The 15,733-nt window shown below is 39.0% G+C and overlaps 1 protein-coding gene across 1 annotated transcript in view; it reads left to right on the top strand.

Moving 5' to 3' along the window:
* rab22a (RAB22A, member RAS oncogene family) overlaps window positions 1-14,151 on the top strand; it is a 29,020-nt gene extending 14,869 nt beyond the window's left edge. The window contains exons 6-7 of the mRNA XM_077013724.1: window positions 11,975-12,084; window positions 12,341-14,151. Of these exons, the coding sequence (XP_076869839.1) occupies window positions 11,975-12,084; window positions 12,341-12,444 (214 nt within the window). The 3' untranslated portion in view covers window positions 12,445-14,151. The remainder of the gene's footprint in view (window positions 1-11,974; window positions 12,085-12,340) is intronic.
* Window positions 14,152-15,733: the final 1,582 nt, after the last annotated feature.

The raw sequence follows: 15,733 nt of genomic DNA on the forward strand, positions 1-15,733 counted from the left end.
ATACTATGGGTTCAGTTAGGAAGCAACACTGATTGTGAATCAATTTCACCTGCTGTTGTGCAAATGGAATAGACAACAGGTAGAAATGAGAGGCAATTAGCAAGACCCCCCCTATAAAGGAGTGGTTCTGCAGGTGGGGACCACAGACCACTTCTCAGTACCTATGCTTTCTGGCTGATGTTTTGGTCACTTTTGAATGTTGGTGGTCCTTTCACACTCGTGGTAGCATGAGACGGACTCTACAACCCACACAAGTGGCTCAGGTAGTGCAGCTCATCCAGGATGGCACATCAATAAGAGCTGTGGCAAGAAGGTTTGCTGTGTCTGTCAGCATAGTGTCCAGAGGCTGGAGGCCAGACGTGGGACCAAGTCAGTGTTTTGCAAGTCTCAAGTAAGTCCAAGTCTTTATACCTCAAGTCCCGAGTCAAGTCTCAAGCAAAGACACTCAAGTCAAGTCAAGTCTCGAGTCAAGACAGGCAATAGTCAAGTCAAGTCCCAAGTCTGAAACTTGGAATTTCAAGTCCTTTCGAGTCTTTTTTTTTTTTTACCAATGTTGCAGGTATATTTTAAATGTAAATAATAGACATGCGTTCTTTTTTAAATCTGTATTCTCCTCAAATCTTGATAAAACATGTGCAACTGAAAACATGATGTATAAAAAAAAAATTTAAAATTACACCTCTTTATTGCACAGTTCAATTTGTTAAACTTAGCTGCAAAAATATTCATACTTTAAACTACAATTTTCCAGAAATAAATATTCTGTGAAAAAGTCATAAGTAGAACTCATGTTCAAATAAAAAGTGCTGATATTTTCACAGTACAATACAAAGAACCATAACAGCATTTTCTTGGAGAACATGTGTGAGTGACACAAGACAAACAAATACAAGAACTGAACAATTAACAGGAATCTGCAACTTTAGACATTTCAGTAAACTATTCTGCATTGCATTTGCTGGCCAAAAGTCTGTATGTCATTTGTGCACGATGAATGATGTCCCCATAGCTGAAAATTCGCTCCACATTTGTCAATATATTTTTTCTCGACGTAGATGTCTTCAAATACACAATCCATGCTGAGATAGAACTGGATATTATGATGGTGACAGAGAGAGGCTCTCTTCCCCGAGTTCAGATACAGAACCCAGGGTTGCCAACTCTCACGCATTGAGCGTGAGACACACGCATTTGACCGTCTTCACACGCTCTCACGCCACACATCCGATTTCTCACGCCGGAAAAAAATCTAGTTTATTTACCTCTGATCCACATCTATGATTCAATGAGTTACTAGTTCGCTCTGGCACCAACCACTGGCGATCGATCGATCGCGATATAATACTTAATTTGTGTCCATTTTACACCCCGCCCGGTAAAAATTTACGTTCGCCAACCCCCCATTTGATTGGTTGTGCTGCAGCTCATGCACACACACACACACAGCGTAGAGTGTGGAAAAGCAGAGGACTGGTCTGCGTCAGAAGGACGGAAATGAAATTAATGGGGCGCACTTTATAAATATTAATATGCGTTTTAAAATTTAGATTTGGGGTAAAAAAAAAATCAAGTCTTTGCAAGTAAACAGGTTCAAGTCCAATTCAAGTCCCAAGTTATTGGTGTAAAAGTCCAAGTCAAGTCTAAGTCTCTGAATATTTTTTCAAGTCAAGTCAAAAGTCTTAATATTAATGACTCGAGTCTGACTCGAGTCCAAGTCATGTGACTCGAGTCCCCACCTCTGCTGGAGGCGCTACCAGGAGACAGGCCAGTACACCAGGAGACGTGGAGGAGGCCGTAGGAGGGTAACAACCCAGCAGCAGGACCGCTACCTCCGCCTTTGTGCAAGAAGGAACAGGAGGAGCACTGCCAGAGCCCTGCAAAATGACCTCCAGCAGGCCACAAATGTGCATGTGTCTGCACAAACGGTTAGAAACCGACTCCATGAGGATGGTATGAGGGCCCGACGTCCACAGATGGGGGTTGTGCTCACAGCCCAACACCGTGCAGGACGCTTGGCATTTGCCAGAGAACACCAGGATTGGCAAATTCGCCACTGGCGCCTTGTGCACTTCACAGATGAAAGCAGGTTCACACTGAGCATGTGACAGACGTGACAGAGTCTGGAGACGCCGTGGAGAGCGATCTGCTGCCTGCAACATCCTTCAGCATGACCGGTTTGGCAGTGGGTCAGTAATGGTGTGGGGTGGCATTTCTTTGGAGGGCCGCACAGCCCTCCATGTGCTCACCAGAGGTAGCCTGACTGCCATTAGGTACCGAGATGAGATCCTCAAACCCCTTGTGAGATCATATGCTGGTGCGGTTGGCCCTGGGTTCTTCCTAATGCAGGACAATGCTAGACCTCATGTGGCTGGAGTGTGTCAGCAGTTCCTGCAAGATGAAAGCATTGAAGCTATGGGCCAGTCCATGGACTATGGACTGGCCCGCCCGTTCCCCAGACCTGAATCCGATTGAGCACATCTGGGACATCATGTCTCGCTCCATCCACCAACATCACGTTGCACCACAGACTGTCCAGGAGTTGGCGGATGCTTTAGTCCAGGTCTGGGAGGAGATCCCTCAGGAGACCATCCGCCACCTCATCAGGAGCATGCCCAGGCGTTGTAGGGAGGTCATACAGGCACGTGGAGGCCACACACAATACTGAGCCTCATTTTGACTTGTTTTAAGGACATTACATCAAAGTTGGATCAGCCTGTAGTGTGTTTTTCCACTTTAATTTTGTGTGTGGCTCCCAATCCAGGCCTCCATTGGTTAATAAATTTGATTTCCATTGATAATTTTGTGTGATTTTGTTGTCAGCACATTCAACTTTGTACAGAACAAAGTATTCAATGAGAATATTTCATTCATTCAGATCTAGGATGTGTTATTTGAGTGTTCCCTTTTTGAGCAGTGTATATATATATATATATATATATATATATATATATATATTATATATATATATATATATATATATATATATATATATATATTAGTGGTGGGCCGTTAATGGCGGTCGTTAATTTGATCGGGTGATATAAAAATGATCGCCGTTAATCTAAACTTTATCCAAATAATAAACCATGGATTACTCCTGAACTTAAAGGACTACTAAACCGTAAAAAGAGGCTGTTTAAATCTGGAGGCTCAAAGGAGGACATCAGATCCTTACAGAAAAACATTAAAAATAAAATACTGGACTGCAAGACTGCTTATAAAAACAAGATTCAGTCATTATTCAACCATGACACTAAAGGGGCTTGGCAGGGATTACACATTATGACTGGTTATAAACCTAAAATGCAGAACTTGACTGTCTCAGATGACAACGCCTTCTCAGATGAACTGAATACTTTTTATTGTAGGTTTGATAATGCTGACCATAAAACTCAGCAGGAACTGGCAATGGATGCAGTCAGAACTATGCAAGTTCGTGACATTCAAATAAGCACTGAGGAGGTTAAAGATCAGTTTTTACATGTTAACATTAATAAATCTCAGAGTCCAGACTGTGTCAGTTGTAAAGTGCTGCACACGTGCCGATTCACTTGCTTTTCCATTTCAAATGCTGTTTAAGCAGTCAATAGAAACAGGACTAATCCCAGTTCAGTGGAAACAATCTCTGATTGTACCGATACCAAAGAATAACAGGCCCAAAGATATGAATGATCTGAGACCTGTGGCATTAACCTCAGTGCCCATGGAATGCTTAGAGAAAATCATACTGAAACATCTGCTTAGTGAGGTAGCACCATCTTTGGACCCTCTCCAGTTTGCATACCAGCCAAGGCGGGGAGTGGAGGATGCACTGCTAACCATGACAAACAGTATATTTGAACATCTAGAAGAGCCTCACAGCTTTGTAAAGATTGTTTTTATTGATTTCAGCAGCGCATTCAATACCATCCAACCCCACCTACTGGTGGACAAACTGGTCAAGTTAGGTGTTAACCCAAGGCTCATCATATGGATTAATAACTTCCTGCTAAATCGTACTCAGCAGGTTAGATTTAATCAGGCCATCTCATCCCCTAAGGCAGTGGTTCCCAAAGTGGGGGGCGCGCCCCCTAGGTGGGGCGCGGAGCTATTGCAGGGGGGGCGCGGAGCTTGAAAGTAAAACGTGCACATGTGTCAATATTAGGGATGCACCTATTCCGATATTAATATCTGAAAAAATTCTAGATCGGGTATCGGGGACAATGTGACCGATCCATAAAAACAGATCTACTCAGTCTAATTCTATGCTTGTATTGCTTGCTTTTCGGAGTTAGTTCAACCTTAATACTCGCGCTGGTGGTATTCCACTTAGTTCGTTTATTTGCTGGTTGACCAAAATAAACCTGGGCTCCAGCAATACGTCACTGTTCATACATGAACTGGTGAGTTGTCCAAAGCTCATTTAATGCGTTACTTACAGAAATAAAATAAAGAGCAGTGGTCTGACTCGGTCTACGGCGGAAAGCTAAAAAAACAATATTCCATACGCGCGCTCAACTCGAGACAACTTAAAGAGACAGTACACATATTTCTGGCCGTTACATGCTTTGTGCTCTGCGTGATGTCTGCGCTTGCAAACTAGCCGCATATGTATTGCTGTTTCTCTTATTTCATCTCCTTATTTATTTTAAATTATATTTAGAATTCTTGAACTATTTAAAAGGTTTCTTGTAGTTTATTTTTTTCATGTTTGACCAAAGTTGTGAACCTATTGTTTTTGTAAGTTTCAGGTTCTTTGGTATTATTTATTTTACATTCAATGTTATATTCATAATTGCACTGACTGAACAAATGCAAGTTGTGTTGTTTTTACATGTTTTATGTGTGTTTAAGTGTGCTATACTGGTGCAGAGTTTTCAATAAACCTGTAATTCAGTATGTCTGTGTTTAAAAAGAAATGCTTTAAGTCGATTCAGCAGTTTTACTCTATCAGATCAGTATCGGCCGATACGAAGCCTCAGATATCTGAATCGGTATCGGAAGTGAAAAACATGAATCGGTGCAACCTAGTCAATATGGGGGGGGGGGGGGGGGGGGGGGTGTGTGGGGGGGGCGCAAAAATATTCTCATCTACTAAAGGGGGGCACGGCAGAAAAAGTTTGGGAACCACTGCCCTAAGGTCATTAACACACGTGCTCCCCAAGGATGTGTGCTGTCTCCCTTACACTTTATACCAATGAGTGTCGTGCTCTTACAACTACACACTCTTATTTTAAGTATGCAGACGACACTGCCCTGGTGGGGTTCTTGAAAGCAGGGGAGCTGTCAATGTCCAGCTTTGAGGAGGAAGTGAAGAGCTTCATAAAATGGTGCTCTGACAATTTCCTTAATGTTAACACAAGCAAAACAAAAGAAATGGGTATCGACTTTAGACGTAGTGCAGAAGAAGTACCAAACACTGTCGTCAACAGCACACAATAAAGAGAGTTAACACTTACAAATATTTAGGGGTTGAAATTGATGATCAGTTGAGATTCGACAAATGTGCCGCTTTTAAGGTGAAGAAGCTTCAACAAAGAATGTTTTTCCTAAGAAAATTGCGTAGTTTTAATGTTGATACTTATATTTTAGAGCTATTTTACAAGTCTGTACTTCAGTGTGTCTTGTCCTTTGGTCTGGTCTGTGTCTTTGGTAGTATGCGTAAACAAGACCAGGATAAATTGCAACGCATTATTAAAACAGCTAGCAGGATAATTGGGTGCAATCAAACATCAGCTGCCCAGCTGTTTCAAGATATCATACTACACAAGGCTGGAAGTATTATTGCAGACACTACCCACCCTTTACATAATAGATTCCAGTTAAGTCAACATGGTAAGGGGAGGCTACTACAAAGGAAAATAAGAACAACTAGGTTCAGTAAGTCATTCGTTCCTCTTGCAATTAGAATGGTTAATGAAAGACACAGTTCTCAGCAAGGGACTTGACACTGTAGCTGTGTGTGTGTGTGTGGTATTTTTATCCTGTTTATGTTGTTTGTACCATACGCACCATGACCATTTGAATTTCCCTTCTGGGATAATAAAGTTGACTTTGAATTTGTTGGGAACTGGGTCAAAATGGGTAAGCAAACTATGATGACTTTCAACTTGATAGTTTAGCTCGGCTGTTTTCCTAACCAAATTGCACAGTAGGGGCGAGAACGAGTTTTCAAACCTGTGAATTACAAATCGTACGTGTGTTTACATGGATGCAGCCACAAAGTTGCCAGGTTTGCTTCATGGAAAATTCATTTTTAGGAACGTAAAGTGTTACCGGAGTGGAGCTCTGAGTGGTCGTTTTCTGCATGGTCCTAGTGCTAGATTCGTCACTATTTAAATATTTCTTTTTAACCGTTAAAACTGCAGAGGACCAAAACTGACTTTTTCAAATTACGTTCGTGAGGTTAAATGTACTAAATGTTGGCTTACATTTCAAATATCATGTTTAGCTGAATAAACATGTTATCAACCCCTTTTAATGTACAGTATGTAGGCTTACAAATTCATGTTTAACTGAATAAACCGTTGAACACGAGTAGCCTACATTTTATTGAGCATGTTTTTTTCTTCAAGTATCAAAGTAGAACAGCTTTCTATGGAAGCCCATTCCCGCCATCTAAAATAAAATAAAAAACAGCACATATATATTTTTCTCATTATTAAGTAAATTGATATCTCATTATTTTGATATACTAAGTCATTATTTCGAGATAGTATCTCGAAATAACGACTTAGTAGCCTATCTCAAAATAAAAAGGTGGCGGGAATGGGCTTGCATAACTTTCTCAAGCAGTCATTGATGCATTTTGGAAACAGGAGATGAGCCCCTGGTCTAATCCACCCTCTGTATTAAGAAACCCTATCTCAAAGACTGACTTTTAGTCATTACTTGGGTAGCACGCATATGAGCCATTTTAATATAGATTAATCTAGATTAATTTCAAGATTTCAGTGAGATTAATCTAGATAAAAAATTTTTATCTATGCCCACCCCTAATATATATATATATATATATATATATATATATATATATATATATATATATATATATATATATAATATAAATATATATATATATATAATATAAATATATATATATATATATATATCTCCCGACCCCCCCCCCCCCCCCCCTCAACTTCAAAATGGCGAATTTCGCCAAAAGGTGACAGATTTTCAAGACTGTTTAAATCCCATAGTGTTTCGCAAACAGGTTTGGCGAACCAGCCAGATATTTAGGTGACTGGCGTGTGCGCGAACAAACATCAGGTCACGTCATATCACTGCTAGCAACATATAAATAAATCTAATTTAAGAAATTTTAGGAGAAAGGCCTGCACATAATACAAATTCAAAAACGTCTAGGCAGTTGGATGAGCGTTCAAAAATTTTATACCTCGTTAGATGAAGTTTATTACTTTTTAATACTTCTTAATGGCCTTAATTTTGGCCAACTGAATTTACTTCCTTTTAATACTTTTTACAACCCCGCGGACACCCTGGAAACGTGCAGTCTCTCAAGTGTCAAATACCTGAAAGATGTGTGCTCCATCTAGCAGCTTTATCAGACATGTACAATCATAAGTATGTTTGAGCCACCAGGTCCCATTTTTTCTTTTAGCATTGAATGAAGCTCTACTTACAACCTTCTTAAGATCCAGTGGTGCAAAATGCTAATTCTTCCAATTTTTTAGCTGGTCTTAAGATTTTGATCAGGAGTGTATATAGTACAGATACAGAATAATTACCTTCCATGGTTTTTATTTTATCCCAAAATAAACCAAAATTAATAACAAAACACTCTTCCCACCTCACCCCCCCCCCCCCACAAACAAACAACTATTGTATTAATCATACATGGAACATGCACTGTGTTTTAACAAATCTCAATTGTAATCAATCAACTTGATAAATAAGGTGAATCATTATATGTAACCCTGAGTGCAACGTCAAAAATGTGTTGTAGTTGAAAAACACTAACGTTATGTTTTTTTTGTGAAAAGCGCAATCAGCGCACATAGAACATAAATACACATAGGTGTACGACTCTGGCAAAGATGAGCACAAGACGTTACACACACACACACTCTTTATACACTTGTAGACACTCGTCCAGAAAGAAGGCCTCCTGTAAAAGCTTAGTGTCGGTGTCAGAGCGGGAGATGTAGGAGACGAAATCCTCCGCGGATTTCTTAAGGTGGCAGACTCACGGAACAATCATACACGCGCGAGAAAACAATGCCACGTCGCGCTGTGTCTTCAGTGCCGATGCCAAGGGAGAACCGAAAGTAATTGCGGAGAAACTCGACACGTATAACGGGAGAATTGAAAATAATCGCGGAAGTACTCAACGCATATAACGGGGGGAGAACAGAAAACAATTGCAGAAATACTCAACGTGTACAACGGGGGAGAACAGAAAACAATAGCGGAAATACTCAACATGTAAAGAACAGGCAAAAAACCAAAGAGAAACAAAGGACGCCAGGGCAAGTAGCTGGCTGGCTGGCAAACACCGCGAAGAACAAAAAACCCTTCCCAAAAACCAAAACCAAACGGTTAGGAAGAATAACAGCGGGAGGAAAACTTGAGAGAGGCCAGGGATAAGTGATAAGTACTTGAATAGACAGTGTAATAAACAAAATAACTGAAACAAGCAAGAGGCAGGGTGGTGAGACACCGTGAACAGCTGAGAAAAGGGCTGGAGGTTGACGACAGAAGGCAGACAACTCAGCGGTGAGGCACTGCGTCTGTCGTCCTAATAAACCCAGGACGACAGGTGCATGCCATCACCGCTGATTAGCTTGTAGTCTGGCTCGTGGGCTCCTCCTGGTGGCGACTGGAGGACCTGCCCTGGGCCCAGCCCTGACAATTAGAGGCCGACACCTGGAATACCAATGAGCCTTAGATATTGACAACAGGATCTAGACTCTAGGTCTTCGCTTTTTGCGTATAGTTTATGTAATTCTTTGGCCAAAAACTCGACTTTGCCTTTTAGATCAACTTTGCCTTTTAGACCGTTTTCTGTATATTGGCAAATTTGGATTTTATCATCGCAAAATCCCTGGAAAACTTGCTTTGCATTGTCCGATAGAGCCGTTTGCTTTTCAGAAACAACGGCTTGAACCAGTCTTCAGCACTGATATATCCATTGGACCATCTGTGGCAGTGTGCGCTCCCCTCTAGGGGTGCAGGAAAAACTCGATTCGAGCTCGAATCGCATTTCTAAAATTGAACAATTCAGAATCAATTCTCTTTTTTTTTTTATCAAATTTTTTTTTTTGGGTGCAGGTGTGCCTTCTCAGCCACCATAGTGCTAGGCAAAACCACTAAAGTATGAGGGAAAAGAAGTCCAAATGGCTCCGCTGTCTTGAAACACTAGATTTTACTGTCAACCCGGCCCGTGTAAGAATGGGCTTGATCGTTTGCACACGCATAGACACTACAGATAATATTAGGGAGTTACAGTGATTATAACTTAGTTCATTGAGCACTCTAGTTTTGTCCTAACTAGATATTTAGACATAATCAATCAATCAAATTTTATTTATATAGCGCTTTATATAGACATAATACTGCTATATAGATATTAGGGGTGGGAATCGTTTACTATCTCACGATTCGATTCGATTCCGATTTTGGGGGCCACAATTCAATTCAAAATCGATTTTCGATTCAAAACGATTTTCAATTCAAAAAACAATGATTTATAAAAAATTCTGCTTAAGTCTATAAAATCTGCATGATCTACTACAGTCTGCTTTGCAAGACAGAATGACAAATACAGAAAATAAAGTGTCTCACATTTAATTAACAAATATAATGTGCTTTGGTAAAATAAAATGCTTTTTGTTTTTACCAAAATTCTTGAGCTTCATTTTACAAGCTGTCAGGGCTGGCTCAGATGCTGTTCCCCCAGCCGTTGCTAGGGGCACCAGACTCAGTCCCAGACTAAACGTAACCATACACAGCCAGTCTCTGCTTTCTCTGTGATTGCTTATCGTTTGAAGGTGTCTCGCCACCTCTCTGTTATGCTTTCTCTTTACTTATTCGAGTATCTTATGCGTCGCTTCCTGACTCATCTCAAGTTTTCCCAATCCTACATTTCTTCCTATCCGTTTTGCCTTTATTTTTGGGAAGGGTTTTATTTTGCTGCGGCGTCCTTGGTTTCGTTTTCGCGTTGCTTTTTAGTTACTGTTGTTTCTTCCTCCTGTCTCACTGCGGTTAACTGTTATTTTTCCCGCGTTGTATTTTGCGCGTTGTTTTTTGTTTCTATTTGCTCCGTGCCCTCACGGTTTTGCTTTCTATTCTCTTGCGCGTTGAGTCTCCCGTGTTGTTTTGTTTGTTCATTCTGGGTCGCTGTGCGCGTTTCCCTCTCGCTAATACATGTGACGAGTGTCAAACGTCTTGCTCTTCCGAGCCGGCACTCGTGTCCACCCTTCTCTATATTATTTCACTCATGTCCACCCTTCTCTATATTATTTCACGCTGTGTGTACGTTCCCGTGCTCACCGCGTTACACACACCTTGCACAAGAGCTACATTGTGTCAAGTTCGGTCTTCCCTGGCATTTGTAAATACCTAAATGAACCCATATTTTTGCCTTAAATGAAGACGGAACAGGTTGAATATCTCTTTCCTCCATCTGTTTTGAAACCTTTCCGCAAACTAGTGTCCCAGAACCTGCTGCGTAAAGTCTCGCGTAATTTTGTAATTACGTAACGCGACTTAGAATCGATTTTGGGACATTTAAAATCGATTCTGAATCGTAGTAAATGAGAATCGATTTTTGATATATGAATCGATTTTTTGGCACACCTCTAATAGATATAGTATATTATTTATATATATATATATATATATATATATATATATATATATATATATATATATATATAATATAGAGACATAATACTGCAAAGTCGTGGTCAGAGGTTAACTTCGGTATAGCCAGTGTGTATTTTATTTTAAATAATTAGCACTCTTGAGCCACTGTGTCTTTGGACATAGATAATGCCGTGCCGTTTGCTGTGATGGATAATTAAAGTCTAGCTCTTATTTGTGCATAGAAACGTAAATCGACAATATAATCTGTAGCGTCTTTTTAGTCGGACAAACGAGGGGAGTCGGAATTTGACACAACACCGCCTGAAAGCCAAAACTGTCGCACATGAAATGCTACCGGCACCGTTCAGTAACCGATCAGTTCACTTAAATGTATTCAGTTCAGTAGATATATGCGGATTTTAGGAAATACGGTATATATATTTTTTTTTCATCTGTGAAGTGGAAGTTCTGGCAGCTAGTGTAAGCCTACCCATTTTATTAATGTAACATCACTTATTTTTGGAAGCACTTTCATATATTTTTTTATTTTTGTGATTTGTTATATATTGTCTTGGATTTACCTTTGTGTGTTTACATTATTGCAATATGTTGATAAAACATTTACAATTATAATATCTTTATAAATGTACTCTGCTTTCATGCACCAGACCGGAGTAGCTCCTGAGAATCGTTTTTGAATCGGAAAATAATCATTTTTTTAATCGAATGGTGACCCCAAGAATCGATTCTGAATCGAATCGTGGAATTCCCAAAGATTCACAGCCCTATTCCCCTCGGTAAAGTCGCAGTGGCAGCAGTCAGAGATGAGGCCTGTGCAGTAGGTCGGAAAAGTGGCACCTTTTGAACTAGTTGTTTTGCTCACTTTGGGAGGCATTACGATGCTACCATGAATGCTCAAAAGTAACTAAAATCTGTGTAAATCTAAACGGAATACAAAAAGAAAAATGAAATGTCTTTTCTTTATGAGCTCAGCCCACACACCTACACCATGTCGAGTCAAACCAGAAGTCCTGGTTTATCACATACAATACATTGCACCAAATATCTAAGCTATTGTAATAATGACTACAGTACCTTGTTAATGTTTTATGTTCTAAGCATCCTTTTATTTCAATGTTTTTTTCTTTCTTGTCTTTTGTTTTAGAGAAGTATCAGAGAAGGATGCCAAGGACTATGCTGACTCCATCCATGCTATTTTTGTTGAAACTAGTGCCAAGAACGCTATTAACATCAATGAGATCTTCATTGAGATAAGTAAGCAAGCTCAGTTAGTCACCATTACTATTCTCACATTCACACACAATTTTCCATATACAAGTTATGCCTAGTCAAGGATTAAATTGTGGATCTCCTCTTCTCCACTGACATTGTTTTACCCCAGGATTAGTCTTAATTTAAATGCAGAGAAATCACATTTGATGTTTAAACAACCTTTATTTGCCATTCACATCCAGTTGTTGACATCCAAAAGTTTTTTTCGACTGCACTGTATATAATCTCCATTTTGCAGGTCAGAGAATACCAGTTTTAGACTTGGGTGGCAGCTCAGGTGTCAGAGGTTTGAAGCTACGTCGTGAGCCCTCCGACACAACCAGAGAACGTACATGCTGCTGATGCAGAAAACACAACAAAACCAAATATTCTCCATCCTTCTTCCACCTCTCACTTCGCTATCATTGAGGAGAACAGAATGAAGGGCAATAATGTCACAGAAGAAGGACAAGAAGATTCTTACAATGCTACCACCTTGGAAGTTTCCATAATCTAGCCCCAATCAGAGTGCACTGCATGGCCCTTTCTGTTCATGGTAACATTTTCCAAACTCTATCAACCCTCCCCACATTCTCAAAAAGATTTCTTCTTAAATCACTACATGTCAGAGTCAAAGTCCAAACCCACACACTTGCAGCTGTCTTTCAAAGCACTAGTCACTCTCTACTTTGTGTGGATTTCTTTGTAATCCCACAATATTTGCACAACAAAGATGATCTTCTAAAATTAAAAAAGTATACAGTAACTAGTGCTAATTCTGCATCAGTAGCAACTTTGTAAAAAAGCAAACATATCCATGATCACTACTTCTACTTCAAGACCCTGATGTGTCTGAAAATCTGTGCCAAAATGTTTGTATAGCTACAAAATGTTTTTCTTGTAAAGAGCTTAGAATTCCAGTCAGGAGTTTTCTTGGCCTGATGAAGTTACCCAAGTTGTTGTTGATTCTTTGCATAGTGAATTGAAGTAATCATGGTAAGATAAAAGGATTTCCTGTTGTCAGACAAGCCTATTTCAAATGTTCATACTGAATATCACCACCCATGGTTATTACTATTAGTTGTGCAGTGAATTTACACTGTAAACAGTCGAATTTGCAGTAGACTACTTGTAAAATCATTTAGGTCTTAAGGACGAGTTGTATTTTTGAAGTTTAAGCAAATTAAGTATAGTTTTTTCTGATTTTGTCTTGTTATACCCCAATTGAATTCAGGTCATAAGGTTCGCTAGAATCAATTTAACTTTTAACAATTTGTAAGGAAAAATGCATGCATGCATCATGACGATTTTTTTGTAAAATTTCTATTTTACATTGTTGTGTAAACAGTGTTTAAACAGTTGAATATTGGGTGTCTAAGAAAGGACCCACACTGATTTTTTTTCAACACGTTTCAATACCTTATTTGAGATTTCAATCATTGCAATCTTTTTTTCTTCTTATAGTGGGGCTTATTGGCATATATTTCTCACATATGAAGGACTTTTTTTTTACCTCTGCCAATTTATTATCCATGTTACTTTACTTGCATTTAGTGTATTCTACGCATAACCAACTATGGACTGTGTGTCCTTGGTCATGGAAAGAAGTGTAAATTTGAAAGAGTTGTAGATGTGTAATAGTGTATGTACTTATATACACTATTTAACTGTATACTTAGTTATTTTGTTGGACTGTACAGCTTTTAATTAATGGCATGAATCCCTTTTTATATTTAGATTGTTCCTAATTATGAATTTAAATAATGCTGGTTGTTCCTCGAGAGGTGTTGCTTTCTCTCTACCCACCAAACCCCCATATACGTATGTAATTTGTTTAGCATGACAAGGGATTCTTTAGTCTTATTTACACTATTGTTTCATTCTGATGTCTTCCAAAGCATTTTTCTCCATAAGGTTGTTAAATTCATGTTAAGAAAATACTTTTGATTTAATAGTGAAGCTTCTATTTTGTCTTGTCTGTCGCCAGTGTAGTTGATGAAACACAGAAGCATGATGTTGGAGCATCATGTATTAGGACCACTCATACAGAATAAAGCATGTCTGACTTTATCATTTACTGACCTATGTCCGTGCATGCCTAAAATTAGTGAACGTTTCATTTACAAGTTGTGACTAATGAATGCTGATCATTAGAATTACAAGCCTGTTCCTGGTAGTGGACTTCTGTGGAGGGTATTTAAGCCTTTATTGGCTTTCAATCCTGAGAAACAAGACCAAGATTGAGAAAATTGGCCCTAGTCTACTCAGTTTATAACTGGCTCAACCTTCACAACATATTGAGCAAACTTTTCATAATGCTAAGAGTATTGTCAGTTACTGCAGGTCATCCGAGATTTTTTTTCAAGTGCCCTAATTGCCCTATAAGCATGCTTATTCTGTTACGGCAAAATTATATTAGCATTCCGTTACATCCAACACATGTTTATTACTTTGGCTGTTTAGTCGGGTACTATTTAAACAATAAAACAAATAATAAAAATCTTGCTTTATATGAAGCTAGGTTTTTGAACCATGTACTCTGATTTTTGGAAGAAAATAACAGTAGTGATAAGCATTGTCCTTGGTACTCCACCTATATTGGCTACTCTTGCTTATTATTATTTAGCTTTCAGATTCAAAATGTTAACTCGTTCTTTTTATGTAAACTGGAGTTTAGACAAATTCACTTTAAAGGAGAGATGAAACTAATTCATCCAAGTGTAAGTCGCATGCAGCCGCAAATTCCAACAACTATGTAATAGTAACTGAAACTCGAACTATGATGCATGTAGTAGCATCATTAACTCGATCTTTAATAAAGTGTGGTGGTGTTTATTAAGCCCATCTTAATGTGAATGTTAAGTGTATATTTTCTGAAACCACATAGATATTGTGTTGTACATGGAAATTGAGCCATTGACTCATCATGTGGACTGTGACGATAAATATTCACCATTGTTACTGGCAGAGCAGATTTATCTGGCTTTACCTGTAGCAATTGGAAAATGATTAGTAACACACAAATTACACTATATGCAGAGCTTTGTAACAGGCGAGGGTTAGTGGATGCAGAGAAGAGTTGCATTTCATACGTGGTTTATTGTTATTTGTATATAATAGCTACGGGAGTAGTAGACAAGTAACAAGACTCACAAAGACGAGCATGGGACAAGACTGACGCACACACTATATACCTAATACACAACAAACACTGCGTGTAGCACATTGGACTATAAGTGACGAGTGTACACATACACAAACAACTACACCCACAGGAAGTACATATTTAGACACAGACTACATCCACACATCTTTGTTCTAAAGTAGCTCCAGACTCATTGATTTGGAGATTATTCTTATTTTAAAAAGGAATATTGTAGTATTGTTTGAAACGGTGAAAATATGTGATTATGCACCCATTGGTTCTGGTCAAAACAGTGAAAAGGAAATGTAAAATTAGCAAAATTGTAGTCATAAAGGAGAAACTTTATACAAGGATAAGAAATATGAGCAAACATGATGAGTAATAGTCAGTCATTGATGTAAAACCATGTATCTTCAACTCAGAAAATGAAGGCTTCATGTCACACACACATCCTACATGTACAGTGTATAAGTATTTGAACACATAAGTATTTGAACACCCTGCAAC

This window comes from Brachyhypopomus gauderio, chromosome 8 (genome assembly GCF_052324685.1).
Source record: "Brachyhypopomus gauderio isolate BG-103 chromosome 8, BGAUD_0.2, whole genome shotgun sequence".
Lineage (NCBI taxonomy): Eukaryota > Metazoa > Chordata > Actinopteri > Gymnotiformes > Hypopomidae > Brachyhypopomus > Brachyhypopomus gauderio.